The sequence below is a fragment of the Ranitomeya variabilis genome, chromosome 5 (assembly GCF_051348905.1).
Source record: "Ranitomeya variabilis isolate aRanVar5 chromosome 5, aRanVar5.hap1, whole genome shotgun sequence".
NCBI lineage: Eukaryota > Metazoa > Chordata > Amphibia > Anura > Dendrobatidae > Ranitomeya > Ranitomeya variabilis.
The window spans coordinates 231,244,629-231,271,514 of NC_135236.1; the positions used below are offsets into that span (position 1 = coordinate 231,244,629).

At 42.9% G+C, this 26,886-nt stretch overlaps 1 protein-coding gene across 16 annotated transcripts in view; it reads left to right on the top strand.

Annotated features, from left to right (window-relative positions):
• The window catches only part of TJP1 (tight junction protein 1), a 623,857-nt gene that overhangs the window by 557,409 nt on the left and 39,562 nt on the right, over window positions 1–26,886 (top strand). For all 16 annotated transcript variants that reach the window (XM_077263881.1, XM_077263886.1, XM_077263888.1 and 13 more), the window contains 9 exons: window positions 7,071–7,173; window positions 7,519–7,798; window positions 10,364–10,467; window positions 15,189–15,357; window positions 17,742–17,886; window positions 21,688–21,830; window positions 25,564–25,669; window positions 25,783–25,933; window positions 26,495–26,603. In XM_077263881.1, the coding sequence (XP_077119996.1) occupies window positions 7,071–7,173; window positions 7,519–7,798; window positions 10,364–10,467; window positions 15,189–15,357; window positions 17,742–17,886; window positions 21,688–21,830; window positions 25,564–25,669; window positions 25,783–25,933; window positions 26,495–26,603 (1,310 nt within the window). The remainder of the gene's footprint in view (window positions 1–7,070; window positions 7,174–7,518; window positions 7,799–10,363; window positions 10,468–15,188; window positions 15,358–17,741; window positions 17,887–21,687; window positions 21,831–25,563; window positions 25,670–25,782; window positions 25,934–26,494; window positions 26,604–26,886) is intronic.

The following is a 26,886-nucleotide window of genomic DNA, read 5'->3' on the forward strand; positions in this document are numbered from 1 at the left end:
GTAGGAATGGACACCGACTAAAGTGATGTCAAGTGCTATTCAGTAAAGAAGAAATGGGTAGTGCTCATCTACAGACAAATAATGCAGTATCCAAAGAATATAGAAAAGAAAATGATAGATCTGTGCAATAAAGTGCCATGTGCATAGTTTCTAGGTAAATTGGCTCATAGAAAAAGAGAACCCCACATGTATCGCCACAGAAGATGGCTTCCTCAGGGTAATGCACACATTCATCCGAAAACCTATTAATCCAGCATGTAATACTAAATAAATAAAAAAAATCCCTTGCTTGATGAATGTGAAAATTGTCTGCTTTTGCAGATTCTTGGTGGTAAGTTACAAGCCTTATTGAGATTTTTGGGAACTGTTTTATAGCTTATCACGATCCGTGCTTTAAAGGCATAACTCTTAGGCCGTGTTCGAACGTTCAGTATTTGGTCAGTGTTTTACTTCAGTATTTGTAAACCAGGAGTGGGTGATCAATACAGAAGTGGTGACATGTTTCTGTTATACTTTCCCTCTGATTGTTCCACTACTAATTTTTGCCTTACAAATACTGATGTAAAATACTGTACTTGTGAACGTAGCCTTATTGTTGCCATGTATGACTTGCATTGGCCAGACAACTGGCAGAGACATGGTCAGGCTGGCACTGATATTCCTGCATCCATCATTAGACTCAGGCCAACAATGTGTCAACACCCAGTGTGATGCTCAGATGGCTGATATCAGATGACTTGTACACACATGCTGCCGTATATGATTTGCTGCCTTCTCAGAATTATAATTACTATTACCAGACATACCATAGGTGTTAATAACAAGCAGAGGTTTTCTTTTGTGCTTATGACTCTTCTGTATAATACAGAAATTAACCGGAGCCATCATGGGTTTGTAGCAAACAAGTCATGCCAGACTTATATAATTTCCTTCTATGATGGAATCACTGACTGAGTGGATCAGGGAAATGTTGTAGATATATTATATTGAATGCTTTGCTGATGTTGAGATAAAGTATCTTATGCTATCCTTATTGAAAAAATGACCAAGTATGGGATTGACAAGGCTACGGTTTGGTGGATTCATAACTGGCTCAGTGATCGTACTAGGAGTGGTAATAAATTGTTACACATCCAATTAGAAAAGTTTCAAGTGGGGTGTGGAGCGCAGTGAGTATTCATTCAGCGGACCTCAGCATGTGGGGGCGCATTGCAGTGATGTCATGTGCTGTTACACGCTGAAATCAGCTGCTGGCATCAGCACAGTACACCGCTGTGAGGGAGCAAAGGGAAGGTAAGTAGAATTGTTTATTTTTTTCATGTGTGCAGCGTGATGAGAGGACCGTGTATACCAGGATGGGGGACGAGGGGGCCATGTATATTAGGATGGGGGGGAGAGGGCCATGAATACCAGGATGGGGGATGGAGGGGGGCCATGTATACCAGGATAGAGGATGAGGGATGAGGGGCCTTGTATACCAGGATGGAGGGGGGCCATGTATACCAGGATGGGGGATGGAGGGGGGCCATGTATACCAGGATGGGGGATGAGGGGGGCCATGTATACCAGGATGGGGGGGGCATGTATACCAGGATCGGGGATGGGGGGCCATGTACACTATCGTTCAAATGTTTAGGGTCACTTAGAAATTTCCTAATTTTTCAAAGAAAAGCAGTTTTTTCCCATGAATCTAACATTAAATGATTCAGAAATACTCTATATATTAACGTGGTAAATGACTATTCTAGCTGCAGACGTCTGGTTTGTAATGCAATATCTTCATAGGTGTATAGAGGCCCATTTCCAACAACCATCACTCCAGTGTGCTTATGGTACTTTGTATTTTCTACAGTTGTGGCCAAAAGTATTGACACCCCTGCAATTCTGTCAGATAATACTTAGTTTCTTCCTGAAAATGATTGCAAACACAAATTCTTTGGTATTATTATCTTCATTTAATTTGTCTTAAATGAAAAAACACAAAAGAGAATGAAGCAAAAAGCAAAATATTGATCATTTCAAACAAAACTCCAAAAATGGGCCAGACAAAAGTATTGGCACCCTCAGCCTAATACTTGGTTGCACAACTTTTAGCCAAAATAACTGCGACCAACCGCTTCCGGTAACAATCAATGAGTTTCTTACAGTGCTCTGCTGGAATTTTAGACCATTCTTCTTTGGCAAACTGCTCCAGGTCCCTGATATTTGAAGGGTGCCTTCTCCAAACTGCCATTTTTATATCTCTCCACAGGTGTTCTATGGGATTCAGGTCTGGACTCATTGCTGGCCCCCCTAGAAGTCTCCAGGGCTTTCTCTCAAACCATTTTCTAGTGCTTTTTGAAGTGTGTTTTGGGTCATTGTCCTGCTGGAAGACCCATGACCTCTTAGGGAGACACAGCTTTCTCACACTGGGCCCTACATTATGCTGCAAAATTTGTTGGTAGTCTTCAGACTTCATAATGCCATGCACACGGTCAAGCAGTCCAGTGCCAGAGGCAGCAAAGCAACCCCAAAACATCAGGGAACCTCCGCCATGTTTGACTGTAGGGACCGTGTTCTTTTCTTTGAATGCCTCTTTTTTTTCTCCTGTAAACTCTGTTGATGCCTTTGCACAAAAAGCTCTACTTTTCTCATCTGACCAGAGAACATTCTTCCAAAGCGTTTTAGGCTTTTTCAGGTAAGTTTTGGCAAACTCCAGCCTGGCTTTTTTTATGTCTCGGGGTAAGAAGTGGGGTCTTCCTGGGTCTCTTACCATACAGTCCCTTTTCATTCAGACGCCGACGGATAGTACGGGTTGACACTGTTGTACCCTTGGACTGCAGGGCAGCTTGAACTTGTTCGGATGTTAGTCGAGGTTCTTTATCCAACATCCGCACAATCTTGCATTGAAATCTCTTGTCAATTTTTCTCTTCCGTCCACATCTAGGGAGGTTAGCCACAGTGCCATGGGCTTTAAACTTCTTGATGACACTGCGCACGGTAGACACAGGAACATTCAGGTCTTTGGAGATGGACTTGTAGCCTTGAGATTGCTCATGCTTCCTCACAATTTGGTTTCTCAAGTCCTCAGACAGTTCTTTGGTCTTCTTTCTTTTCTCCATGCTCAATGTGGTACACACAAGGACACAGGACAGAGGTTGAGTCAACTTTAATCCATGTCAACTGGCTGCAAGTGTGATTTACTTATTGCCAACACCTGTTAGGTGCCACAGGTAAGTTACAGGTGCTATTAATTACACAAACTAGAGAAGCATCACATGATTTTTCGAACAGTGCCAATACTTTTGTCCACACCCTTTTTTATGTTTGGTGTGGAATTATATCCAATTTGGCTTTAGGACAATTCTTTTTGTGTTTTTTCATTTAAGACAAATTAAATGAAGATAATAATACCAAAGAATTTGTGTTTGCAATCATTTTCAGGAAGAAACTGAGTATTATCTGACAGAATTGCAGGGGTGTGAATACTTTTGGCCACAACTGTATATCTCAGTATGGAGGATATTGCCCCTATAGCTGTGTCAGCAGCAGCTCCCAACCCCCACTCCCCACCCATAAGTGGGTCATGGCCACATTTTTTGCTCACATTATTTCTTCCATTTTCTTCCTCTAAGGCTGGGTTCACACTGCATTAGTGTGATCCGTTAAACGGACTACGTTACACCGCAGCATAACGCGGTGTAAAGTAGTCCGTTAACGCCACCATTACTTCCTTTGGCAGACGCATCGCTAGCACACGCCCACAATGGCCGTGCGCTATGCGATGTGCCGTCATTGAGTGACGGACCCGAGACGCGGGCTGCAGCTTTTCCCGGCTCCATTTGCGCTAGCGCTGTGCCAAAGTCGGCACTTGCGTTAGCGCAGTCAGTTAGTGCAGTCCGTTCAGCGCATACGCTAACGCAATGTGAACCTAGCCTAAAACCTAGTCTTATAGTCCAGTGTGACTTATAGTCCGAAAAATATGGTAGATATTAGAAAAGACTTTCTGACAGTGAGGGTGATCAAATAGACTGCCACAAGAGGTGGTGAATTCTCCTTCAATGGTCCTTTAACAGAGGCTGGACAGACAACTGTCTGGGATGATTTGGTGAATCCTGCTCTGCATTGGTCAGGGGGTTGGACACGATGACACTTGCAGTGCCTTCCAACTTTCTATGATTCTATGAAAACTGACTTGATTTGTTTGACTAGTCGGCCACATGTAGCTCATCTAGTATGAATAAATGGCAGCTCGTCGTACGCAGCTAAAATGTTAGCAGGGTTCCCTTTTTTGGTAAAAAGTAAAGTGTTGTAAACCTGTAAGAAAAAGCTCCGAAGGAAATGGGTTATTGTGTGATTCATGCATATTCGCTTCACACCTTGTTTTATTTTAACTGCATTAGCACAAGTAGCTGAAATGTATGAACTGTGCATTAACACCTCTGAGGCAGAATAGACGTGTAATACCGAACCTGCTGTAGTTTTTGTGTTCAGTCTTTCTCCACATGTATTCCTAAGTGATCAGCCCTATTCTTTCAGATCTCCGGATTTTAGCTTTATATGTGTTATGTGTTTTTCTGCTGTTTTACATTCTTGCACGCTTGTATAATAATGAATTGCTTAATTTTATATACCCAATACTTTTTCGCTCCCAAAAAATTGCAGTCCAGAATTTGTTTCCTCTTGCACATCTTAACGGTAGCCATCTTCTCCATTTAATATCTAAAAGAGACGGACATCTAAATTGGGTACATTTCTAGTCTGCTGTACCAGTATTCACTGGTGCTTTTATGGTCACAAGTCAAGAAGCCAGACTAGATGTTAGATGTAGATCCTTTTTAAAGGTAGTATGGCAGGTAAAAAAAAAAAAACTGCTCAAACCAAGCACATCAACTTATGAAAATTGTACCTTTTAGGGTCTGTGCACACGTTGCGGATTTGCCTGCGGATCCGCATCGGATTGGACGCTGCTTATTCACAGTAGTTTTCCATGCATTGTACAGTACCACGTAAGCCTATGGAAAATAAAATCTGCAGTGCACATGCTGCGGTTTATTTTCTGCAGCATGTCAATTCTTTGTGCGGATTCCTCAGCGTTTTACACCTGCTCCTCAATAGGAATCCTCCGGTGTTAAAACGCAGATGAAATCCGCACAAAAAACTCTGGAAATCTGCTGGTAATCTGCAGGTAGAACGCAGTGCGTTTTACCTGTGGATTTTTCAAAAATTGAGCGGAAAAATCCGCAAAGAAATCCGCAACGTGGGCACATAGCCTTAGGGTGTGTGCCCACGTTGCATTTTTTTATGCTTTTCCGCCGTGTTTTTGCCACAGCGTAAACGCTTAAAAAACGCATTCCCATGCAATCCTATGGGATTCCGCAGTTGCTGTGCCCATGCTGCAGATTTTCCCACTGTGGAATCGCATAGCGGTAAAATCCGCAGCATGTTCATTATTTCTGCGGAATCGCAGCAATTCCGACGCCATAGGATTGCATTGAAACGCTCACTTTACGCATGTGGCTATGCCCACCATGCGTAAAGTGAGCGCTTCATGTGCTGATGGTACGCAGGGTCTGGAGGAGAGGAGACTTTCCTTCAGGCCCTGGGTATAATATTCCTGTAAAAAAAAATAAAAAAAAAATAAATAAATAGGGATATACTTACCTTCTGATGGCCCGCAGAGTCCTCCCACCTCTCAGCGGTGCACGTGGCGGCTTCCATTCCCAGGGATGCATTGCGCGAAGGACCTGAAATGACGTCGCGGTCACGCCACCGTGACGTCACAAAGGTCCTTCGCGCAAAGCATCCTTGGGAACGGAACGTAGCGGGAGCCGTCGGAAGGTGAGAATAACCCTATATTTTTAACATTCTATATTTTACTATTGATGCTGCATAGCCAGCATCGATAGTAAAAAGTTGGTCACACTTGTCAACCACTATGCTTGACAAGTGTGACTAACCTGTGAATTACTTTTTCTTTAAGTTTTTAGCTCGCAGAATGCTTGCGTTTTCCAAGCGATTTGAAGCATTGCTTGGAAAACGCAAGCATTCTGCGAGCTAAAAACCCTTGCAAAATGCTTGTGTTTTGCGGGAAAACGCATGCGAAGTCCGCATGCTTTTTACCCGCGGCAGGGAGTTGCGAAAATGTGGCGGACATTTCCGCAGCATTTCTGTAACGTGGGCACATAGCCTTACTGTTCAAATGCATTTGTGTTTGCCAGCAATTGTTCCTTATTCAGAAATGCTAGTGAGATGCTGGGTGCACTTTGGGCATAGCCACACTGTCGTCTTTACCAGCCTACAGGAAGCAGAATGAGCAAAATTAGTTGAAATCTCTTTCTTTCTTTCTTTCTTTCTTTCTTTCTTTCTTTCTTTCTTTCTTTCTTTCTTTCTTTCTTTCTTTCTTTCTTTCTTTCTTTCTTTCTTTCTTTCTTTCTCTCTTTCTCTCTTTCTCTCTTTCTCTCTTTCTTTCTCTCTCTTCTGCTTGGTAAGCTAAAAGCGGCAAGATTCTGCCTTAATTTAAGGAAAAAACCTTTGCCTTGCACCTTTTTATTTTTTATGTAGCGTAGGATTTTTTTACATTCCTAACAAGTGGGATGTGTCCTGTCAGTAAAGTGTGTGTGGCCATATTGCCTATCTGTGCAGGGGAGCATTATAGGACTGTCTAGGCTGACTCTTGGTAAATCAGTTCCTGTGAGTCTTGCAGTGAGATTCCGGGAATGATTTAATGTGTCTGCTGGCTTTTTCTTTCACTGACAGCACAGTGATTGGGAGGTATAAATATATAATGTAGAGCCAGCGACAATAAAGCTTGCTGTCCAACATGATGGCTGGATACACAGACTATCTGAGTAGGGACGGTGGCTGAATAAAAGATATTCCTTGTTAAAGATAGTAGAACAATGGTCGATGGCATTCAGTAATCATAAAATGACTTCTGAAATGTTATATCATGAGTATAATTGGTATAGTGGACCTTTTAGGAGGCTTCCAAGTCTTCTCTGCTAGAAATATTTGTGTGAGATTCTTTTTTATATTGTGTGCAGACTTCTGGAGAAGAACATCAATACTAATTGTATTTCTCTTCACAGGGAGAATGACCGGGTTGCAATGGTCAATGGGGTGTCCATGGATAATGTTGAGCACGCTTTTGCAGTTCAGCAGTTAAGAAAGAGTGGTAAAAATGCCAAAATTGTAAGTCCACTTAATGTATAACATCTTGCTTAATGTATTAAATTCATAAAGGCTTCTTAGCAGCTTTGTGTAGTGCCATCTAGAAGTGCCGGCATTTTCCTTAGGAACCACTCTGCTGTGTATTGATTGGCGTTTTATTGCTGTAGTTGTGTTGAACTCTGCACAGATTAATATGCAGAGAAGTCAGTGATATATTTCTAGCTTGGCACTCGCTCTGACAAGAAGGTAAATCTTACGTTCTGCTAAATATTTTCTGTTTTTCAGTTTGCAGTTAATGGATTGTGCTTTGTATATTTTCTAATAAATGTGTTCACTTCTTTATTCTTCTTACATTAACTAATATAGACTATACGGCGGAAGAAAAAAGTACAGCTTCCAGTGGCTCGTCCTGATCCAGATCCTGTGTCTGAGAATGAGGAGGACAGCTATGAGGATGATGTGCCTGACCAGAGAAATGCCCCCAGTGGCGCTGCTGCCAGCAGGAGGAGTGAAAAGAGCTGGGTGAGAGACAGAAGTGCCAGCCGAGAAAGAAGTTTGTCGCCCAAATCCGACAGAAGATCCATCGCTTCCAGTCAACCTCCAAAACCTACCAAAGTGACCTTGGTGAAATCCAGAAAAAATGAAGGTATAAAAATGCAGTAGTACTTTCTATATTCATTACATCTGTTGGTGCTTTTTAGCTTTCCTCATTTGTTAAGCTATGTTCTGCTGCATTAAAGCACCACTCCAGAGCTGGGGTTATTTTTTGCCACTGGAGTGGTGTCACTAATGTAAGATTCCTGCCCATAGTGATATACTTATAATCCACAGTCGTCTTCTGTTCTCAGCACTGCTTCGGTCGTCTTCTGCAGGTTGTGACCCACTGGATCGCTCCAGTGTTTGCTGGAGGTCACTTCTCAATGTAAGTCTATGAGCGCGAGGACAAGGTTCTCATAGACTGGCATTGATTGTTTGTGACCGTTACTTCTGGCTTGCGGTCAGTCAGGAGCTGCAGTCACAACATGGTGGTTGGGGACCGGAACGATGTCTGGAAGTGCTGAAGAGGGCAGCTGATGAGTCTCTGACTAGGTCTAAGGGGTAACATTTCTCCTTGTGGAGAGTGACATACCAGCTCTGGCATGCCAAGACTGTACAATATGACATCCACAAAGCAGTTTGGAAGGATATTCATATTAAGGGGAATATCTCACCATATTTTTGTTTTATGAGAGCATCATGATTTAGGGGCAGAGACCATGATTCCAGTGATATGACCGAATAGTAATTTAGATAAAATCACTGTTTAATCTGCTGTAGATCTACCAGGTTTGTATAATCCCACCCACAACACTGACTGGCAGGTGTGTGCACTGTACATAGGCAGAAAGCTGCCAATCTGTGACAGGGGCTATGTTTGACTACATGGCGGCAGGTTTTAGTCCTTTAGGCTAAGTACACATTAGCGGATCTGTGCGCAGCTTATCATCTGCATGCACAAACACATGGTTACGCTCCATTTTTTTTATCCGCATCAGCTTACGCATGACACCAAAAAAAGCTGCGTGTGCATGCCTTTGTATGCTTTATTGCATGTGTGCGTTTTCTGCGCATGTGTTAGAAATTTTCATGAATTTTGTTATGCGACAAATGCTGTTCCAGGAGAATTTCCTTGACAATAGCCACACCCAATGGGCGTCTGTCATGGGGGTTCTGTATATATACCCTACACAGATTAAATCCTCATCTTTTCCTGCTGTATCCAGCTGCAAGATGGATCTTGGCATGGAGAGCTTCTATCGTAATCTGGATTTATCATTGAAATTGGCTTTTGCCTTTGCTGTGGCTTGTGAAGAAGAAAGAAGAAGAGAAAGACTGAGAAGACGTTGTCGCTACTGGCAACACTGGAATTAGTGTCCACACCCCCTTTTTTATACAGCTTGGTTTTTTGAGTGGCTGAAACCAGTTCCTGGACATGTTCAGTCTGAAGTACGCATGCGCATCGAACGCATCCATGCACTTCAATACGTTCCCATAGACAGTAATGCGTTATTTATACGCACTCATCTTCATGCGTATGCCTGTGCATATTTGACGCCTCAAAAAATGCAACATGTTGCGTTCGCCGGACACCGCGAAACGACGCACGGGGACACCTCCGCATGCAAACTGATGCCAATGCATGTCCCTGCGTACACAATGGTAAAGATAGGTACGCAAGACGCATGCAGACAGTACGCAGGCCTACGCTGTGCAAAAAAACGCTATTGTGAAACCAGCCTTAGTGATGATGTGCTGCTGATAAAACACTTTTTTTTTTTTTCTTTTCTTCAAAACTACAGCAAGTAGTCCAGTAAGTGATTATCACTGGATTTGGGGTCTCTGTCTCTAGAATATACTACTCCCAGACTAGGTAGTAAACACCTGGTGACAGATTCTTTTTCAAGGTATTCTGCAGTAGCCAGACATATAAATGTGCAGATTAACATCTTGTGCAAAATGAAAGAAAATTAAGACAAAACATGTATTTTTCGGATTATAAGATGCACTATTTTCCCCTCCAAATTTGGGAGGAAAATGGGGGGAGCTTCTTATAATTTGGTAGCTTACTAGGGGAGGAGGGCAGCTGCAGTGGAGCGGGATCACAGGAGGTAGGGTCACTGATTCGGGAGGTCGGTGGTGGCAGGAGTGGGGCGTTGCTGCGGGCCCTGGGCTTTCATAAGATCCCGGCACTGGTGAGCGGAGTTCCCTTTACCATTGATTTTCCATGGTGTAGCTTAGGGAAAATGGTCGCCAGATGCAGGACACGCGCAGATCTCGGGAGAATGGGCACTCCGCTCCCCAGGCATCTTATGACAGCCCAGGGCCCACAGTCTCACGCTGCATGGACACCCCCTCCTCCCAGCCGGGGCCCACAGCATCGCCCTGCTTTTGCCGCCGGCGTCCTGAAGCCACGACCTTGCCTCCTTTAACTGAACACCACTGCCACCCTCTCCCTACATGGTAAGCTACCCTTAAAACTGACTATAGCACCATCATTTTATTTACTTTTTTTTTTCCTATTCACTACCCCAAAATTTGGGGTGTGTTTTCTAGTCCACAAAATCCGGTGTATATTTAGTTTTGTTTCACTCTGCTATATAACTGACTTTGTGTTCTCTTTCATCTGCTGATGTGCTCATTGTAATTCCAACCTCCGGTAATTGTCTTTCAGAATATGGTCTGAGATTAGCCAGCCACATTTTTGTAAAAGAAATCTCTCAAGATAGTCTGGCAGCGAGAGATGGAAATATTCAGGAAGGTGACGTTGTGCTTAAGGTATATTTTACCATTAACAAGTTTTCACATTTTTATTTTTTTATGTCCTTGCTGTATTTGAGGAATGTTTAAATGTTGAGTTCACATTTGTGAACATGCCTGTTCTTTGGTCCCTGGGAGGCATATTTTATATTTTGTTACATATATGACCAAATCCAATGAGATGCGATTTGCAGTTATGTGCTCTAAAAGGCTGTGGGTATCTATGATAAGGGAGAAAAAAATATTTTTACACGTTACCTAGAATTATACAAAGTATCAGTCTTCATCCTGTCTTTCATTTTCACATCACTTGATACATAGATTGCAACCTGTAAGTTTAGATTTTTCTCTTATGGGAGTGCTTCTCGCAGTAATGCAGGCTGGATGCACGTATCCAGAGGGCTGCTGTCTTCACTTGCTTTCGTCTGTCACCTTAGCTGTAATACTGTGCTTATTTTTTCCAAGTGCTTTCCTTTTTGTCTATATCCTGTTTTCTCTGCTCTCCATAAAACATTAGATACTTTCCCCTCTCTGTATATACCTCCTCCTCCTGCTGTCTCCCAACACTGAGAAAAGAGACACAACTGTCAGGAGCTCTGGTAGATAAGGACCTGCAGACTGCAGCACCAAAGTGCTAGAATACTTTTTATTTTTTTTTATTTATGAAGACTAGTTAAAAAATTGCTTTACTTTGTGTTTAATTAAAAAAATTAACAATAAAATAAATTGTCCAAAGGTGTACATAGCCTTTAAAGCCTGTTTTATTTTTGTTAATTTTCATTTTGTTGTTTACCAGTATGTTTGTCTTTGTTACCTACCTAGTTGGCAGCTGTGGTCATTTGGTAGAACTCCTTGTTGACACTGGTGTTCTTTCTGAACATTTTTCCTAAAAATGTATAAATAAATTTTAGTTTTGCTGTGTTTCACTGTCTTTACATTTTAGCAATGTCCAGACCATGAGCATTCGGATATAATGTATGGGTTTGTCACAGGTCGCAGCGTTTCAGAGTCACACATACACGGCTGAAATCATACAGCCAGTGTTGGATACATGCAGCCCGTGGATGTATTCGCTGTCAGCTTCCCTTTAAAGGGAACCGGGCATGTCCTTTTTGTCTTTTAAACCTCTTCCCCCAGTGTATTGTTAGTGAGGCAATGTGCATCACTAACATTGTTTTCTCAAAGAAAAGCTCCCACTATATATGTGTAAAGACACTTTATATCATTAGTAGATTGCATCACATACGTTTTTAGTTTGTCATAGGGATGGCATTTTTTCTAGCGTCAGTCAGTCATGGTCCTGTGATTTGCACCCACCGCATTGTGAATGATTGCCATGACGGGCCTGACAATATGGTAACCGCCTCGGAATTCCCGCACTGCCCATCAGCGGTCCCCAGCCCCTTATCACATGTGCGCCTGCTCCGCTACGGCATGCAGGAAGACAGTGGCGGGCATAGCATGCGCTCACACACCATCTGACGCTATCACACTGGGGGCTGCTTAACATACAAAAAGGACATGACCAATACCCTTTTAACTTGCTACGGCCCAAATAGCAATGTTGATTCAGTGACCGGCTTTTTGCTTTGTTGATTTCACAGTTCTGCGTCTTATTATTTTGCTGTAAAGAAAACGGCAGTTAGTTTCTATTTGGATCTTCATAGTTAAAAAAATAGTGCCGTCTAAAATAATGCAGGAATGTAATCTGCTAAACTGCAAAGCCCCCTTCTTTTTTTTTGCTTGTATTGTGCTTTTGGATTATTGGCAATCTTTGCTTCCCAGATATGCCTGTCATCCCCTCCTAGCAGTGACACTTTATCAACAGTTCATGAGGTTGGTGATCAATAACACTGGCTGAGCGCACATTTCTCACTTGCTGGAACCTGGATTCCTTTTACTCATGGATGAAGGATGTGGACATAAAACTGCTGAGGTGGGACTTCAGTGTCCTGCCTTCATCAGGGGCTAAGATTTGTGATGCTGCTTATCGCTCTACTGCATAGAAAGATTTGATGATTTTGTATCTATTTATTTTGTAGTGTTTTGGCTGGTGGCTTGAAGACTATTTTGGGAGTATGCGATGTTGCATATTCTGTCCCAGAGCGCAGTCGTGTTCACATGATGTCCAATTTTTCACTCCTGGTCCGATAACCATAGATTTTTTGCATCATGGCTTCCTTAAGGTGGTGTCTGACGGCAGCCTAATCCTTCTGCTTGTTGAGAACAGCTTGGCATTTGGCCAACAGCTATACAGCGGTCTAAAGGTACCTTCACACGAAACGACATCGCTAGCGATCCGTGACGTTGCAGCGTCCTGGCTAGCGATATCGTTTCGTTTGACACGCAGCAGCGATCAGGATCCTGCTGTGATGTCGCTGGTCGCTGAATAAAGTCCAGAACTTTATTTGGTCGTCCGATCGCTGTGTATCGTTGTGTTTGAAAGCAAAAGCAACGATACCAGCGATGTTTTACACTGGTAACCAGGGTAAACATCGGGTTACCAAGCGCAGGGCCGCGCTTAGTAACCCGATGTTTACCCTGGTTACCAGCGTAAAAGTAAAAAAAACAAACAGTACATGCTCACCTGCGGGTCCCCCAGCGTCTGCTTCCTGACACTTACTGAGCACCGGCCCTAAAGTGAAAGTGAAAGCACAGCGGTGACGTCACCGCTCTGCTGTTAGGGCCGGAGCTCAGTCAGTGTCAGGAAGCAGAGGCTGGGGGACGCGCAGGTGAGCATGTGCTGTTTGTTTTTTTACTTTTACGCTGGTAACCAGGGTAAACATCGGGTTACTAAGCGCGGCCCTGCGCTTAGCAACCCGATGTTTACCCTGGTTACCCGGGGACCTCGGCATCGTTGGTCGCTGGAGAGCGGTCTGTGTGACAGCTCTCCAGCGATCAAACAGCGACGCTGCAGCGATCAGCATCGTTGTCGCTATCGCTGCAGCGTCGCTTCGTGTGAAGGTACCGTAGACCCTTTTGTGCTTTTGCCTTTTGAGAAACTTTTCCCTTGTATGTCCCTTACACATTCTAGTGGTCTGAGGTATGAGACTGCGATATATGATAAGAGAAATTATTTCTTTAAGTGTCCCTCCCTCTTATAAGAAATTAATCCTCACTGGACACAAGGCTACTTTCACACTTGTGTTTTTCAGCTTCCGTCATAATCCGTCGATTTTTGAGAATGCAGGATCCTGCAAAAAAATTTGCAGGATCCTGCATTTTCCCATAGACTTGTATTAGTGACGGATGGCCATCCGTTTCATCCATCGTGCACTGGATCCGTCGGAAAATAGCGGTCCGTCGTGTGGAGAAACCGTTCATAGGAATGTTTTTTCTGCACGTCGGAAAATCGGTCAGCGACGCATCCTGCGCTGCCCTTCGTCGGCTATAATGGAAGCCTCTCTCTCTCTCGTTTTTCTACGGAGCTGTTACATCCGTCTTATCTGTTTTTTTTTTCATCCGTTTTTTTTGACGGATCCGTTTTCTGTACCTCCAAATAGGAGGCTCCCAAATGTGATTGGCTACTGGAAAATAATGGAAACCTATATATTGAGTGTTTTAACACCCCATCTTTGAGAGGGTTTAGAGCAAGTGGCAGAAATGGAAGGAGTTCTAGCAAACATTGTGACCATCTATGCATCTATCCATCAGGCAGGCTTCTTGCTGGCAGGCTTCTTGCTGGCACGCTTCTTGCTGGCACATTGAGGAATGAAGCCACATGGCTGGTTTATATAGATTTGGGGCTGTCTGGCCAATTGGCTACTAAATTCTGATTTGGAGCATGCTCAATGTAAAAAAATGGAATCCAGCGCTGGATTCCGTCATGTGATGTACCACGACGGATCCTGCGTCCATAGGCTTCCATTCTAGCCAACGACGTATGCAGCAGGATCCGTCGTGGCACGTTTTCCGACGCAGACAAAAACTGTTTCATTGCACGTTTTTCCAGACGACATGTCAACAAATTCCGACAGATCCAGTGCACGACGGACGAAACGTGTGGCCATGCGTCACGATCCATCGCTAATACAAGTCTATGAGAAAAAAACGCATCCTGTGGGCAAATTCGCAGGATCCGTTTTTTTCAGAAAGCGATGCATTATGCCAGAAAGTGAAAGCCGGAAGTGTGAAAGAGGCCTAACTCTGCCTGTGGATGTAGATTAACTGAAAGGAGAAAAAAAAACTTTCACAGCATCTATCCAATTTTAACAAAATATTAATTTCAAGAGTGGGAAAGAAAGCAGCAAATGTACTTAAAAATTATACTCTAAAACAATCGGTCCTCTTCTTCGAACCTGTGGAAGCCTTGGTGGTCCGCTTCTGGTCAATAAGTGTGCCACATGACCACTGATACTAGGTATTAGAATAGTTGGATGTTGTTTTCTTTATAACTCTAATAAAATATTGTTTTTTAATTCCCAGACCACCCCTTAGATGAAAACATTGCATGCTGTTGATGGGTGTCTGTGTGCTGCATACGTACCAGAAGTGAAGGCTCTTTGCGATGCTTCTGTACATCTCGGAATAAACCAATTTAGACTAATAGATTTGAGAAATAGTGTTCTGAAAGGCCGTCTGCAGCGAATGCCAGCAAGTCAGACAGCAGTCGTGCTTTGCTTGCAGGATTTTTACAGACCAAATAACGCTTTGTTAACTTGGAATATGTCACTCAATTATTTGAAAATAATTTACGCTAGGCATGAATGAACAGTAATCCCTCAATTGTTGTTTTCCAGATTAATGGCACGGTCACCGAAAACATGTCTTTGTCTGATGCAAAAACGTTGATAGAAAGGTCAAAGGGTAAATTAAAAATGGTTGTTCAAAGGGATGAGCGAGCAACTCTACTGAATGTTCCAGATCTAGATGACAGCCTTCATTCTGCAAATGCTTCAGAGAGAGACGGTATGGTGGAAAACTGCCACTAATGCACTACTTGTTCTTTGTTCTTTGTGTATCTTTCCTCTAGCATTACATGGGTAGCTATAAGGATTCTTCACATGCAATTTGCAGGTCTCCATATTTAAGCTGTGGATCAGACCATGCTGTTGACCTTTTGTGCAAACATTGCTTCCACTAATATTGGTGGTTCAGCAAGCACATCATGGAGGTCTCAGACTTGGTACTTGGGACAATGTAAGGGATAAAAGTGTATTTGATGTCCCTTATTTCTGAATTGCAGTGGAGACGCAGCCACACAGTCATTTTATATTAATGTCTGAAAACTGCTGAGTATGTATGCGTAGTCTCAGTATCTCCAGCTCACTCTGAGGAAGCCGAGGACTCCCTTTGCAGCATCCTCTGTGTATGTGGGATGCACAAAGCATACAGGAGGCAGAGCCATGTGTGAGACGCTGAAGGCTGTGTAACTTACCATTTCAGCATTTTTTTATATATTGCCACCTCTGTTGGTTATTTACTAATGTGTGTACAATATGAGCATAAAAATAATTACCCATCACTATGTTCTGCCTTTTCCAGCACCGCTGCTCCGTTCCCTCTCCTTCTTCATGTAACCTTAGCTCTTTCTTGCTGGTTCCCACAGCCAACTTACTAATTCTTGCTACTGGGTTGACCACTTCCTCTAGTTAGCGCAGCTCTCCTCACAAACTGAGTAGCATTTCTGTCCGTACAATGGCCACTGATGGAGGAGCATGTGATCAGAACTGTCCATCAGTCTCCTCCTGTAGGAAAGCACTTCACATGGGAAATCAGCCCATGGAGGAGCTGATGGACAGGTCTGGTGACCTGCTCCTCCTCCAGCAGCCATAAAATAGACATAAGTATTGGTCACTTTGTGAGGAGAGAGCTGCATCAGCAAAATATAGTGGCAGACATCTTTAAAGAGGTTGCCCGCTACTCTGACAAAACCCTTTTTAATGCACATGTTTGCCCCCAGTAAAATAACCTTTATACTCCCCTCTGGTGCCGCCGCTGTTCCAGCTGTGTCTTCGCTGGTTCTCCTGGGGATCCCTGCGGCCGATCAGCGCTTCATTCTCCCATCCAGAGGAAGTATGTGATTTTTTTCAAAAGCAGGGAGAGTGAAGCCTGCGCTGATAGGCCACAGGGATCCCCAGTAGTGCCACTGTGGCATTTAACAGGTTAATAATTGCGGGTCTTGGCTGTAACACTACCATTACTTACTTGAGTATGGGGTGGGCTCAAGCCCTGACTTCTCTTTATACACCCACTTCTGACATATGCCATACAATGTTCGAATTGTACACACGTTGGTGATGGATAAAGGAGATGTCAATAAAAAAGCAAAAACCACTGGAGCAGTACTTTAATATACCCTTAGGGCCCAATTCATAAAGACCGGTCTTGATGACGTGGCGTGCTGGAGTCAGGCACTACTGATTAATGAACAGATACACGACTCTTCATGGATCTGGAGCCTCCGGCGAGTGGTGTGGCTAGAGTGAGATTTCTGGCATACAGCCTGTCAGATTGCACTCTGTCCCACCTATTTCAGTGGGGAGAAACTGTCATGAAAACATTGAAAAAGTCTCAAAATGTAGGCTCTAAGTTGTGGCAAAATTTGACAATTTTTCAAAGCTTTTTCGTTAATTCTTGCACGAAAACGCTGATGAATTGAGCGATTTATGTCTTGGATAAAGGAATCGCAGAGCTAGCATGGGTCGCTGCCGATTGCCCAGTGTATATGCTACATTGTGTGTTAGTAGGAAACAACAGTTTAAGCTGATGATTCCTTTTAATATTTGTGTATTAGAATTTCAGATGAAGATTGGCAAGCATATCTATTGTACAATCAAGTGCTAGATGTATTTTCTCTGAAAAAATATTATTACATATCTATAGCTTAACGTGTAAAAAAAAAATTTGCTCAGATTGATAAAAAACAAACAAACAAAACTTCAGGACGGAAATGATTTCACTGGGTCCATGATTGACCTGACGGCTATTTCTGCATGCAATTCCCTTTAAGCATTTTAATGTGGAAAAAGATGAGGTTCCTTTTATCATGTGCTTTCCGATACCATTCCTGGCAGCCAGTCAGTGGGCTTAGCTGCTGCGGTATGCATCGGCATTACTGCGGAGCTCAGTGATTGGCTATTGCGGTCACATCCGCTGTAGGGATGTCACTACTGCAGTCTGTCAACGAAAATACGTTCTGGTCGCACTTGCTTACCAATAGGTTTCTGCGATCAGATTTACAAATGATGACCTTTCTGAACACGTTGTTTTGTAGTAATTGGACAATGTTCAAAGAATTTGAAAATGTTGCTCCTTATTATTAAAAAGAACCTTTTTGTTTTGTTGAACAGACATTTCAGAAATTCAGTCGCTGACATCAGATCATTCCAACCGTTCACATGACCGACCGCGCCGTAGCCGTTCACGGTCTCCTGATCAGAGATCGGAGCCTTCAGACCATTCCAGACATTCTCCACAACAGCACAGCAACAGCAGGTAATGGCTTCACTACGTTTTCTCCAGTTCTTGTTTCAGAGAGGGGAGCGACTTTCTCCCTTAACTAGCAAAGGATAATGTTTTATTAATCTGCGCAATAAAACAGTGAATTCAGTAGGTAACAGTGGGTTGCTTTCTTTCACCTTGTGAGGTGAGCGGATGGTATTGGGTCATTACCAGCACGTGTCCTCTCCTGAGACAAATATGAGCCAGAACAACCTTTTTTAAAATCCGCTGGTTTGTGATGAGGATTGTAGTTAGTAATATGCTTTATGCAATGTGATCTTTGTTTTCATTCATGAACAACCTGTAAATGCAAACCAGTAAGCAATCTTAGTTTCCTAGTTGGATGGTTTGTGTGGTCAGATTTGTGTCCTTTTATTCTTTTCCCATATTTTCTTTGTAAGTGGAGTTTTGGTCTTCAGGTGTTGTTCATTTGCCAGCCTATTGTATCATTCTGTGCTACACCCATAGATAAAAACATGCCTGCTTTATCTTTCCAAACAGGCCTGTACCCTGTTTACTCCGACAGACTAAAAATTGTTATCTTTTCTGCAACACGTTTCCTGTAATCATAGTTAATAAAGGACAACGTGGTTACAAGCTGTCTTTCCAGAATTATGGCATTGCAAACCTGGTGTTATGCCTGACTGCTTGTGCAGTTGGGACCAACACTATGAGGTAGTTGATGCGCAGCTCTGGCACCGTGGGAAAGGTTAAACGAATGGTTAGTTAAGTGTGAAAGCAAAGTATGAGCTTTTTTGTAGACTTATTGCACTACTTCTGTTGAACTACCATGTACATATTAAAGGGAACCTGTCACCCCGTTTTTTGAAGATGAGCTAAAAATAGCGTTAAATAGGGGCAGAGCTGGGCGTTACATTAGTGTCTTTTGTGTGCCTTTATTACCCACCTATGCTGCTGAAATACCTTTGTAAAGTCGCCGTTTTCTGCTGTCACTCATGCTGGTCTGGTCCTATGGGCGTGGTGACAGCGCTGTTTCTCCCCCAGATCAGGCTCATCATTCCGTTGGTGGCGTAGTGGTGTGCGCATGTCCAACAGAGAATATCCACTGCCCAGGAGATGAAAAAGAGCGCGATCTGCGCTATTCAGCCGTTTACCGGTGGGCGCGGGTGCGCAGGTGGAGCGCTCTGCTGCCCGGGGCTTCAGGAAAATGGCCGCGGGATTCCGCGCGTGCGCAGATGGAGATCGCAGCGGCCATTTTCCTGAAGCCCCGGGCAGCAGGTCGCTCCATCTGCGCACGCGCGGCCACAGGAAAGATGGCCGCGCCCACCGGTAAACGGCTGTTGGACATGCGCACACCACTACGCCACCAACGGAATGATGAGCCTGATCTGGGGGAGGAACAGCGCTGTTACCACGCCCATAGGACCAGACCAGCGTGAGTGACAGCAGAAAACGGCGACTTTACAAAGGTATTTCAGCAGCATAGGTGGGTAATAAAGGCACACAAAAGACACTAATGTAACGCCCAGCTCTGCCCCTATTTAACGCTTTTTTTAGCTCATCTTCAAAAACGGGGTGACAGGTTCCCTTTAAGTATGTAGAGCTGTACTGTGTGTTTTTTTTTTTTTTTTTTTTTTTTAAAGGCAATGTTAGATTCCAATTCCAATCACCTTTCAGGGCTGATATACAGCTTTCTGTAATGCTGTATATCTGCCCCCAACCCGACGTGTAAGAGAAGAAATCTAACTTTTATTATACTCCCCTTCGGGGCGGTCCGGTCCAATGGGCGTCACTGTTCTTGGTCCGGCGCCTCCCTTCTACTTGTGATGCCGCCTTTCTGCTTCCTTGTGGACCAAGACCAGCGACGCCCCGCTGGTGAGTATTATAAAATAGTTATTTTTCTTCTCTTACAGGTGGGGTTGGAGGCAGATATTCAGCATTATAGAATGCTGTATATCAGCTCTGAAAGGTGATGTCTGTAACTCTTATTGGCCAAAACTGGTGACAGGTTCCCTTTAAGCAGACAGCTACTCTCTCTGCCATCTGATCCAGTGTGTGGTTTGCCTAAAGTTCATTTTTTGGCTGGACAATAAATTATGTGACAGTTTCTCAGCACGGTGGCTCAGTGGTTAGCACTGCAGCCTTGCAGCGCTGGAGTCCTGGGTTCTAATCCCACCTTGGACAACATCTGCAAGGAGTTTGTATGTTGTCCCTGTGTTTGCGTGGGTTTCCTCCGGGTACTCTGGTTTCCTCCCACATTCCAAAGACATACTGATAGGGAATTTAGATTGTGAGCCCCATCGGGGACAGTGATGATAATGTGTGCAAACTGTAAAGTGCTGCGGAATATGTTAGCGCTATATAAAAATAAAGATGATTATTTATTATTATTTCTCCAAAGTGATTGAGATTTCCCTAGATTTCGTCCATACACGAAGTATAATAAAAAAAAAAAATGGAATACATATAGAAACTGACTCTGTTTGTTTTACTGAGTAAACTTTAATTTAGTTATCCTCCAGGCATTAGTTATGGATTTTTGTAATATACTTTGATATCTTATTTTGCTTCCTTCTCTCCCAAACACTAATTTGCTGCGCTTGTCAGCGGTCAATGTGTTAAATCCACAGTATTTCAATGTATGCTGCAGATTTTCATTGCTAGCCACTTTCTGGGCAAAATTCACAGTAGATTTAACCAATGAATTTTGTCCTTTAATTGTCTTTACACACCTACAGCATTGATCTGTGTAATCTCCTATTTGATAAGGGCAATGTTAATACCTAGTTATAAATTTATTCATCCACTTCTGGGAGAAAAGATGTATCTGAACTGGGGTTGTTATTGATCTGACACTGAAATTCTAGTGTGGTTGTATCTTCATAAAGCGTTATTCGTAGAGAAAAAAATGTTTGTGCTACCTACTATTAAAGGATCTTACTCTGATTCTGTGCAACATAAAGATATTAAAGCCAGCATATTTAGAAAAGTCTTACAATATCACAACACATTCTATAAATAAATATATGCTTTATATGGATAATGGGGACCAGCTGCCAATCAATAGGAAGACAGAAAACAGAAACACAAGCAGCCATATGGTCCCATAAAATACATGCTTTATTAAATACAAAAGATATAAAATCACCAAGCAAGAACAGGTGGACAGAGGGGAAAACACCGTACGCACCAATGTTAATGACAAAAAACAGGCCTGAGGACGGTCCATGAACCACAATGCTGAACTAGCAATATGCTAGAAGGAAGCTTTCCAATATGGGAGATAGCAATATATTCAATATATATAGGGCAAGTGCCCTCACGTAGGAAACACTAACATCTAAGCACAGTGCAGCGATGTACTTACAGCAAACAAAAGTGGTCCAGGGAACGAACCGACAGGCCTGACCCCAACGCGCGTTTCGGAGCGCACCGCTCCTTCGTCAGGAGACTGTAACGGAGATAACATTCCTTATCAGTTACCTATTTTATAGTTGTCCCAAAACTTGTGATTTCATTGCTTTTTTTTTTTTTTTTGAAGAAAGAGACACTGTTACATTGATATTAATTCATTTTATTAAAGAGGTTGTCCGCTACTAGGACAACCCCTTATTAATCTGCATTTTCGTCACTATCAAAATTAAAATCATGTGATGATATCTGCAATAAGTTCTCCCCGTGTTCGTGTGCGTTTCCTCTCACACTCCGAATCGCACTGATAAGGAATCTAGATTGTGAGCCCCAGTGGGGACAGTGATGATGTCTGTGAAGTGCTGTGGAAATTAATGGCGCAAAATAAGCAAGTAAAATATGTGATTTATCTTCTTAACGTAGCACGCGGAGTAGGGAGGATGAAAGGGTGTCCAAGCCCGGTGCTTTATCAACACCTGTGAAGAATATAAATAGTGCAACCCTCCCCAAAACCGCAGAGGAACCTTTGCAGGACAGAACCGAGAAGCAGACTCCTCCTCTTCCAGGTATCTGTTTTACTCTTAATTCTTCCTTCTTTACTGTTGGTTACTGCCAGAATGGCGCCTGTGGTTGGAAAAAGTACAAAGAGATGGAGCATATGGGGACCTTTTGGATATGAGAGCTGTTCACGACTTGACGTACATGTACGTCAAAAGTTGTGTCCCTGCCTGTGATGCGGGCTCACTCTCAGCCTGAACCTCTTACCGTACATGATGGCTAATTTTATTTTAAGACTATCAAGTGCCTTTAATAGCTCCGGAACTTATATCTCTGACAGCGGAATTTAGCAGACGTGGAAAAAAAATACTAAAGTTCAAATCACCCCCCTTTTGTCCTATTAAAGATAAAAAAAATACACATTTGGTACCACTACTTTCATAGAAGTCCAATCTATCAAAATACAAAGAAAATTATTCTGATTAGTAAATGGCATAATCAAAAAAATCAAATCACAATAATGCCCTATTTTCTGTCCACTGTAACATTGCAATAAAATACAGTAAGAAGTGATCAAAACCTATCTACCCCAACATCATATTAGTAAAGACTAGTGATGAGCGAATATACTCGTTACTCGAGATTTCCCGAGCACGTTCGGGTGTCCTCCGAGTATTTGTTAGTGGTTCGGTGATTTAGTTTTCATCGCCGCAGCTGAATGATTTACATCTGTTAGCCAGCATAAGTACATGTGGGGGTTGCCTGGTTGATAGGGAATCCCCACATGTAATCAAGCTGGCTAATAGCTGTAAATCATTCAGCTGAGGTGAGAAAAGCGAAATCTCCGAGCACTTAAAAATACTCGGAGGACACCCGAGCGTGCTCAGGAAATCTCGAGTAACGAGTATATTCACTCATCCCTAGTAAAGACGTCAGCCCGGGGCGCAAGAAATTGGCTTTCACACAGCCGCACATCCCTAAAAATGAATGTTACAGGTCTTGGAAAATGATGACAAAAGCAAGCATTATTTTTCTTTCAAATTTCTAGATTTTTTTTTTTTGCCACTTAAAAAAACAAACAAAAAAGCTAGTCATGTTTGGTATCTGCATACTCATACTCACCTGGAGAATAGAATCATATTGCCTGGTCAGTTTTGCCATTATAGAGAACATAGTAAGTAAAAAAAAAAGTGGAATTGCACTGTTTTTTTGTAACACCCTTGGATTTTTCCCCCACTTTCCAGTGCATCATATGATAAAATTAATAGTGTAATTCAAAAGAACTACTCATCCCTCAACAAAAACAAGCCCTAGTACAGCAATTGTATGGAAAAATTAAAAAGTTATTGGACTTGGAAGAAGGGGGAGGAAAATTACCCGGGAATGAGAGGGGGTTAATGAGTGTTTCTTTGAGCCGGGAAGCATTATTGCTTTTAAGGACTTGGTTGGTCATGACTAAGGCCGATTTTTTTTTAGCACATTGATGGCCTCCACTAGAGGGTTTTAAGTAAGTGCAACTTGCCCCCTTTTTTGTGGTTTTTCATACTGCAATCAATGGATGTTTTTCTCACCAGCTATGCCTCCTGCCATGCAGTTTATCTAACAAGCCCATTCTAAGTTTAGCTGTGTTTTAATAACCTGTACAGATTGTTTGTAAATGATTCTGTAGAAGTAAATAAATTCAGTATTTTACTTCCATGTAGGAAGGAAAGGGAAGGGTGGGACAAATGAAACGGAAAAGCAATTTATTCTCCGCTAGACACCTAGTGCCCAGTAAATACCTACTAATCCTGTAGGTTCAGTTCTCCAGCACCTACACGGAGTCATTTTACTGTAGCTAGGACGTCATGGGATTGAAGCTTTGTCTGTCAGCTGTTAGCATTTCATCTTGGACCTATTAAATGGTATTGTCAAAATGTGTGGCTTATGGCTAAATTTGTTTTCATCCTTTTTTTTTTTTTTTTTAAACTCCAGTGAGTGATGCAAGTTAGACTGATAGGGTGTTTGGCTGACTTTAGTCTAAGGGCTCCTTCTCACTTGCGAGCAACTCGGATGAGTCTCGCATGGTTAAAACCCGGCTCTGCACCCGGCACTCAGATCGGAGCGTGCGGCCGCATAGGAATACATGCAGCCGCACACTCCGCTCCTCTGTGCCGGCAGCAGCGCCGGGGTATTGCTGTGCGAGACTCATCAGAGTCTCGCACAAGTGAGAAGGAGCCCTAATGTGTATGATGGCTAACTCACACTTTCCTGACAAGTGATGTTGGGGGAAGGGGGGGGGAGAGCAATCCAGCTTCCTGAACTTCAGTGGCCGATCTTTTTTTGTTCTACCTGGAGATGAGCATCTGCCACGTGATTCTGGCAGCGTTTCTGTTACATAGAGGAGAGAAGCACTCTGCCAAGCCGAGGGGTCCTATAGGGGGTGCTAGAAACAAAGGCTGTTGGCTGAACGAACGTTTGGCTTACAGCTATCTAATTTGTGTAAGAACCTTTAATGTATACATCAATTGTATGGGCCAAATGTATTGTGAAGCCAGTGTAAGGTTCCTAAAGGATTTTTATGGCTTTCCTTAGGGATGTTGCTATCACTTTATGATCTCTCTGAGTCCGACCTCTTAAAACCCCACTGAGAATGAAAGGATCGCCACGTTGATTCAGCCAAAGCTCTGTGGACTTGTCCACATTGTGTACTGGTGCAACAGCAGTCTGTTGCTTCATTTTTCTCCATCCAAACCTTAAAGGCCCCGTCTCACATAGCGATTTACCAACGATCACGACCAGCGATATGACCTGGCCGTGATCGTTGGTAAGTCGTTGTGTGGTCGCTGGGGAGCTGTCACACAGACAGCTCTCTCCAGCGACCAACGATCAGGGGAACGACTTCGGCATCGTTGAAACTGTCTTCAACGATGCCGAAGTCCCCCTGCAGCACCCGGGTAACCAGGGTAAACATCGGGTTACTAAGCGCAGGGTCGCGCTTAGTAACCCGATGTTTACCCTGGTTACCAGCGTAAATGTAAAAAATAACAAACAGTACATACTCGCCTTCTGATGCCCGTCAGGTCCCTTGCCGTCTGCTTCCTGCTCTGAGTGCCGTACAGTGAGAGCAGAGCGCAGCGGTGACGTCACTGCTGTGCTGTGCTCTCACTGTACGGCACTCAGAGCAGGAAGCAGACGGCAAGGGACCTGACGGACATCAGAAGGCGAGTATGTACTGTTTGTTATTTTTTACATTTACGCTGGTAACCAGGGTAAACATCGGGTTACTAAGCGCGGCCCTGCGCTTAGTAACCCGATGTTTACCCTGGTTACCAGTGAAGACATCGCTGGATCGGTGTCACACACACCGATTCAGTGATGTCAGCGGGACCTCAACGACCAAAAAAAGGTCCAGGCCATTCCGACACGACCAGCGATCTCGCAGCAGGGGCCTGGTCGCTGGTACGTGTCACACATAGCGAGATCGCTACTGAGGTCGCTGTTGCGTCACAAAACTTGTGACTCAGCAGCGATCTCTCTAGCGATCTCGCTATGTGAGACGGGGCCTTAAGTTAATGTAGAAAATGGTTAATATGCTCTTGCACATTTACAGACATTGGTCACTGTACTGTCTGTTTAGTCCATTGCAAATTGCTTGAATATACAGTAGTCTGGAGAAGACTATGCAGAAGTAAGAGTTTGCCTCTGAAGGCATTATCTGTGTTACCAACGTTATTCAACGCTTCAGTATTCTGCTTCTTCTAGCTATCCTTCTTTGTACATGAAGCTGTATGCCCTTACATTTTTTGTGGTTTTCCTCAGAACCGAAGCCAGTATATGCTCAGTCAGGGCAGCCTGATGTAGATTTGCCTGTTAGCCCATCTGATGGGCCTTTCCCGAACTCCACACATGAAGATGGCATGCTAAGGTAACTTTGCTGTTCTGTACCATTTTATTAATCGAAATACTCATCAGCCAAATCTGGTTAGTAGAAGTCCTTAAAATGTAATTGATTGTATATGTTTTGTTTAATCCTTTTAGACCTAGCATGAAACTAGTAAAATTCAGGAAAGGAGACAGCGTAGGCCTACGTCTTGCTGGTGGAAACGATGTTGGCATTTTCGTGGCGGGTGTTTTGGAGGATAGCCCTGCGGCAAAAGAAGGATTGGAAGAAGGTGATCAGATTCTGAGAGTAAGTTGCAAACAGCTAATATTTTTAATCATGGAAATTTATGAACTTTGTTTCAAGGCAAAAGAGGAAAATGAATGCAGCAACATAATCGGAATGCTCCGAAGGACCTCTGAGAAATGAGCAGCAATCAGATTGTGAACACCCTCAAATAAATAATCAAACAGTGAACAAAAAAGTTTTGTAAATACCTATTCATTAGTTGCACATTTACATGCACATTTGCTCTCAATGTATGTTTGTTTGATTGAGAGGTTTTCTTTTGTATGTTATGAATATTTATTATAAATTTTAGATTTTCTACTTTTACTGATTAGGATTTATTTTCAAGATCTGTTATAACGTCCAAGTTACTGTCTCCTTCCCCATAATCCTGTAGAATATAAGCTCGCAAGGACAGGGTCCTCTCCCCTCTGTACCAGTCTGTCATCGTAAATTTGTTTACTGTAAACGATATCTATAACTTTGTATGTAGCCCCTCCTCATGTACAGCACCATGGAATTAATGGTGTTTTATATAAATAAATAATAATAAATGTCCATTTTTTTTTTTATATATTGTAGGTAAATAATGTGGATTTCACTAACATCATCAGGGAGGAGGCTGTTCTTTTTCTTCTTGATTTGCCCAAAGGAGAAGAGGTCACGATTCTGGCACAGAAAAAGAAAGATGGTTAGTGCTTCTAGTATCTTTCATTTCCATGTAACCAATGAATTGCCTGCAATGGACTACCACTTGCCATATGTCCTTGTCGATTATACAGTGTATTAAGGTAATGGGTGCACATGAAATTATACATAACATAGTAACATAGTTATTAAGGTTGAAGGAAGACTTTAAGTCCATCTAGTTCAACCCATAGCCTAACATGCCCTAACATGTTGATCCAGAGGAAGGCAAAAAAAAACCATGTGGCAAATAGTAAGCTCCACATTGGGGAAAAAAATTCCTTCCC